At 43.8% G+C, this 6,000-nt stretch overlaps 1 protein-coding gene across 2 annotated transcripts in view; it reads right to left on the bottom strand.

The window, feature by feature from the left end:
* Positions 1 to 3,190: 3,190 nt before the first annotated feature.
* The window catches only part of Eif2ak3 (eukaryotic translation initiation factor 2 alpha kinase 3), a 61,432-nt gene continuing 58,622 nt past the window's right edge, over positions 3,191 to 6,000 (bottom strand). For both annotated transcript variants that reach the window (XM_052173880.1, XM_052173882.1), the window contains exon 17: positions 3,191 to 4,321. In XM_052173880.1, the coding sequence (XP_052029840.1) occupies positions 4,121 to 4,321 (201 nt within the window). In that variant the 3' untranslated portion in view covers positions 3,191 to 4,120. The remainder of the gene's footprint in view (positions 4,322 to 6,000) is intronic.

Raw genomic sequence — 6,000 nt, 5'->3', positions numbered from 1 at the left:
TTTGAAATGTAAATAAAAAATATATTGAATAAAAAAATATTTAAAAAAAAGATTTATGCCATCATCAACCAGCGAATGCCTGTCTTTAACATTAGAGATCTTAATTTTTTCCTACTGTGGGCCAGGCCTATCTTCATACCCAGATTTCTTTCCTTTGTATTCGTATTTCCTTTGTATCTGTTACAGAGTTTACGTGAGCCTTAGACTTATGTAACTTAAGTAGCTCCTCAGGAGATCCTTCAGTCTCCTGAGTGTGGGGATTATAGTGTGAGCTGCATGCCCAGTTTCTCTGCTCCTTTTCTGGGATGGCTTTCTAAAGCCAGCTTCTCCTGAACACTAATCTTGAGGCACTGTTTTTTTATGTAGTGTTGAGATTAGTCCCAGCTAGGTACTACAGTATAAACCTTCCTGTAGTTTCTCTCTCTCTCTCTCTCTCTCTCTCTCTCTCTCTCTCTCTCTTTCTCTCTGTGTGTGTGTGTGTGTGTGTGTCTTCCATTCTTGAATCCAGATAGCTCCTGTGTGTGAGTGCAGCCCACCGGGAACCAAAGTGGGTGTAGCTAAAACTCCACACTACAATCTTCTCTATGTATGCAGCCAAGGCTTCATGCAGTATTGTAGGGAGGTACGGAAGGCCTTCCCTTTAGAGACCTCAGTGACTAAGAGAGACAGCTGCCCCGTGACAGGTAGCCTAATCATTAGTTCATTAGTGCAAAGAGCTAAATTGTTTGTATCTCTTCTCTCTCTCTCTCTCTCTCTCTCTCTCTCTCTCTCTCTCTCTCTCTCTCTCTCTCTCTCTCTCTCTCTCTCTCTCTCTCTCTCTCTCTGTTTATGTGTGTGTGTGTGTCCCCATTTGTATGTCTGGGTGTCTGCCTGTGTCTTGAAAGCAACTGTGCTTTATGTGAGAAAGGATCTGGAGTCACAGGGCTCCAGCTCTAGACTACTTCTGATCACCATTGTGAACTTGCCAGGTGTTGCTGGTCTGTTTCCTCAACTGTCCCACTCTTGGGCCTTTGACTCTGAAGCAAAGGCATACCAGGTATAAAATGGCACAAGGCCTGATTACAACACGTAAGAATTTGTAAAACCAGACCTTTCAGAACAGGAGAGTGGACAAATTAGTGATGGGAAATCAGAATGTCTGGGTTTTGGCCCAGACCTGCTCTGGTTTTGTGATCTTGGGTAAATAATGTGACCTTTCTGCATGTGAGTTTGGCCATGAGTAGAATGGTCACATGCTTTTGATAGCTGGTTCCCAGCTGTTGTCAAGGACAGGAGTGGAACAGACTAGGAAGACACAAACTAGTTCCCTGAATGGCATGAAAAATGGAATAGGAAGCAGCAGCTTGATCAAGCTTCCCAGGACACAGGAGAAGAGGGCTGGCTGCAAGTCATGTCCCAAGCTGCTCCCAACCCTGTGGAGATAGAACTATTTATCAGATGGGAAGCACAGCCTTTTTTCATTGTGACAAAGTACCTGAGAAACATAAAAGGGGCAAGATGTATTTTGCCTCATGCTTTGGGTCTGTAGTCACTTAGTCCCATTGCTGTGGATAGAATACCATGGCAGAGTGTCACGACTTCATGGTAGGCAATCCTGCTGGGTATAAAATTGAGGCAGCAAGCTGGGCATTAGCTCTCAAACATTCTTCTCTGCTTTCTGATGTTGATGTGACGTGGCCAGCTACTGCACACTCCCGACGACTTGATTTCACCACGATGGTGGATTGTTCCTTGGGACTGTGAGCCAGTTTCTCCTTACTTCTTGGAGTTGCTTTAGCCTTGAGTATTTCAAGAAGTATATCTCAGAAACAGGAAGAGAAAAAGCAAGACAGGCACAGTTGGGAATTAGGCCTGTTAAGGCCACACTGATGGACCTAATTAGCAATACCATCTTCCATTTTGTCTCTGAGCTTTCACTTTGGGGCATGGTTCTCTATATAAAGGGCACAGAAGCAACCTTTGATTATGAATCTCGTGAACTTGCCATGGAGAAGCTTAAGAATTAGTTTTCATGGAGCTGGAGAGAGAGCTCTGCAGTGGCTGGTGTTCTCTTGCTAATCACATTACAAAAAAGGCCCGTTTGCAGTGTCCCACAAGTAGGCTAAAGGAAGCCTGCCCCCAGCTGGCTCTGATTGGTAATAAAGAGTTGTCTTATGGTTGGGCAGAGGGAGATGGGGCGGGACCTTTAGATTTGCATAGGCTAGGAACTGGAAACAAAAAAGAATCACCTTGATTCTGAGGGAGATGGATCAGATCTAGAGCTGCAGAAGGAAAATCATCTGAAATGTAGGTGAGACGGAATGCGGGCCCCCAGAAGGGCTGCTCAAAAGCATCTTTGGCTGGAAAGACTAGGAAGCTGCCCAGAAGGAGCCAGGGCAACAAAGATAAAATACATAATTAGAGGCGTCAGTGTCTTCCATTGCCAATCCAGATGTCTCCTGGGCAGGCGCATGCGTGCGACTCGCCAGGAGCCAAAGCTTTTACCGCTACAGAACTCAGCAGTTAAGAGCATTCGCTGCTCTTCCAGAGGACCCGAGTTTGGTTCCCAGCACCCACAACAGCTGTCTTACAACCTGTTCCAGGGGACCTGATATCTTCTAGCCACCGCTGGTTCCTGTAACTTAGGGTAGATATACATACATACACATATGTAAATATAAAAATTTACACACACATATGTAAATATAAAAAAGAAAACTAAAAAAAAAAAAAAAAAGGAATGCCTTGACTTGAGAATAAGAGGTATAACCGTTCCGAGTCCTATGATCCCGTTTTGTAAGTTAGAAGATCATCATTTAAAAAGTTTCTTCTTCTTCTTCTTCTTTTTTTCCTGAGACAGGGTTTCTCTGTGTAGCCCTGGCTGTCTTAGAACTCACTCTGTAGACCAGGCTTGCCTTGAACTCAGAAATCGGCCTGCCTCTGCCTCCCAAGTGCTAGGATTACAGGTTTAAAAGTTTCTAAAGCCAGGCAATGCTGGTGCACACCTTTAATCCCAGCACTAGGGAGACATATGCAGGCAAATCTTTGAGTCTGAGGCAGCCTAGTAAACAGAGTTCCAGGGCAGGTAAGACTACTCAGAGAAACTTTGTCTTGAAAAAAAAAAAACAAAAAAAACCTAAAAACCAACAGCCAACAAAACAAACAAACAAAACCCCCCAAAGGAGAAGAATTTTCTAAAATCAGAGTCAACTATAATTTAAAAAAGTTTTATTAAATCATTTAGACTTGAAAGAAGTCATAATAGTTAACACACTGATGTGCACTCTGTACACCACCAACCCAAATGGATTGATTGCAGAATTTTTATAAATAAAAAATAAACATATTTACAGGAAAAATAAAAATACGTTAGCAAGTTGAGATGATTAAACTTATCTATAATCAGTTTGGGAATGTACCCACTTGTAGTATTACATATAAGATAGGATTCTACTAGGATAAAAATTTCATAATTGAAGAAGTTAGTTGTAATAGATAATCCATTTCTTACTACACTTTTTAAAAAAAAACCTCAAATTTGATCAATACCTAAAAAGCTTCATTTCCCCATTATTAGAGGTAAAAAGTACAAAAAAGCTCCCCGTGTTCCCTAGACCCACCTAAAGAATGAAGCTGTCACTGCTGCAGACTATGACACTAACAACATACATGGCGACCCAGCCTGTGCTATGTGCCTGCCAGATTAGTGCAGATGGGCCAGTGCTCACAGGGACCACAATGGAGTCAGCTTTATAAGTCACTTCCAAATCACCCCTGCATCTCTAGAAAGCACGTTTCTAGAACATGCAGTCACCACTCGAGAGGGTCTTTAACACTTCTGTGCTTTAAAGACATTTCCAGTTCGGATCATGCCAGGGTCTCTCCTACCCCTGGTGAACGGGAAGGTTCTAAAGCCTGACCAGCTAGGCCCGGGACACAAGAAACAAGTGTCATCTGCATAGCCCTTTCCTTGAAGTTCAGTTAAGATCAAACTGGGTGAGGCCCATAATCCAGTCTGACTTAGAAAACTTGGTCCCAAGGCAAACTGATCAAAGCATAAAGTCTGCGTCCACTGCTGTGGAGAGCCGCACTCCTCAGGCGCCTGCTCTGTCACCTTCTGGGTTGCCGGCCCAGCTGAGGGCTAGTTGCCAGGCAGTGGGCTGTGCGAGCTGCTGGGCTGTCTGGAATGCTTTGTTCCGGATGAACTCATGGAGCGGGACCGCTGCCTCAGAACCGTTTTCCCGGGAAACTCCAAGTTCTCAAATACAGCATTCTCAATGATGTCTGTGGCTTCAGGCCGCTCCGTGGGGGATGGAGACAGCATGTCTTGGACCATCATATGCTGAGATATAAAAATGGTTTTGTGTTAAAAGCTCTAGATTTATATTATTATGCAGTCCTTTAAGTCACGGAAAATAACAAACACACAGATCTATATGCATATGCACAAGCTCCCTTGGGCACATGTATGCACCGAGTACATGTGTGCACAAGCTTACACAGACACATACACAGTCAGTCAGTCTCTTTCTCTCTCTTGAGCTCCAGTACATGCTCCAGCCGCACTCCTGTGTAACTGTTTTAGTGTGTGAAGCACATCTGATTAGACAGCTTTCATAGAAGCCCCCACGGCAGCCATAGAGAATGACAGCAGAGAGCACGGCTGAGCTCCATCCTCGTGTGCGCATGTACAGTGTACAGGTACCATGTGCACGTGTGCCTGTGGGCCCTGCGGACACCAGGGAGGAGCGGGAGTCCTGCTGTCAATCTCCACTGCATTTCTTATTCTCTCACTGAACCTGGAACTAGGCTTGCAGCCAACAAGTCCTAGTGGTCCTCCTGTCTCGGCCTTCTACAATACTAGAGTTAAATAATATGTGTACAGGCATGATCAACTGTGTGTGTGTGTGTTAGGGACTCAAACTTGGGTCCTCAATAAGCACTCTTACCCACTGAGCCATTTCCATGGCCCTTGCTGCCAAGCCTGATGCCCTGAGTTCACTTCGTAGGCCCCACATGGTAGAGAGAATTAAACCCTTTAAGTTGTCTTTAACTTCCATGTATGTACCATGGTACACACATAAATATACCTTTCCAACACAGAGACATGCACGAGACACACACACACACACACACACACACTAAATAAATGAATGAATTAATTAATTTATGAATAGACAGCAGGTTACACTTAGCCTGTTAGCCTTGCTGCAAATGTATAGAGGCTATTTGGGTGTAAAAAGCGTTTTTATAATGAAATGAAAGGTTTTAGAATCACATCCTTGAGGCACAGATGTCAACTGATTTTAAAAGTAGATTCATTTTATGATTATGCACGAATTTACAATAAGTTCAATAAAGCATTTTTAAAGCCAAGATTTATCAATGTGTAAATATTAAAGTGCTAAGTTGTGGACCCACACACACTATGGGAAGTAAGTTACAAAGAGAAATGTTACAGTGTATTTTTAACCTGAGGATTAATCTTCTACTAATCTTCTAAACCACCTCCTGGGTGGCCTAACAGGAGCCCCCTATTTAACGATAAGCCATTTTTAGAGATCTCTGACCAAGCCACCAACATAGAGCTAACATGACTCCTCCTGCAAGGGTGCCTTCCGAAGTCAGCCTCAGCGAGGACAGCAGTGCAGCCTGACCTCTGCAGGCCACTGGGTGGAGGGCAGTCTCCACAAACTGGCTCTCAACCTTCCTAATGCTGTGACTGTTGGATATGCAGTTCCTCACGCCGTGGTGAACCCCTACCCCATCCATCAAGGTATTGTTGCTACTTTATAACTTAATTATGCTACAGTTACAAATCATAATGCAAATGCCGGTGTTTTCTAATGATCTTAGTCAACCCCTGTGAAAACTGTTTAGGTCTAAAGGTTTGTCTTGCCCAGGTTGAGAGCCACTAGTCTAGAATGTTGGTCTGAAAAGCGAAGCTGACTAGTTGACGGCTGAGGACCCTTTGTGTTTAAGGGTGTATACAGAACAATTTAAGCACTTAATACTATGATT

This window comes from Apodemus sylvaticus, chromosome 2 (genome assembly GCF_947179515.1).
Source record: "Apodemus sylvaticus chromosome 2, mApoSyl1.1, whole genome shotgun sequence".
Taxonomy (NCBI): Eukaryota; Metazoa; Chordata; class Mammalia; order Rodentia; family Muridae; genus Apodemus; species Apodemus sylvaticus.
Note: the sequence above shows the minus strand (reverse complement) of the source record. Positions and strands in the feature narration are given on the sequence as shown.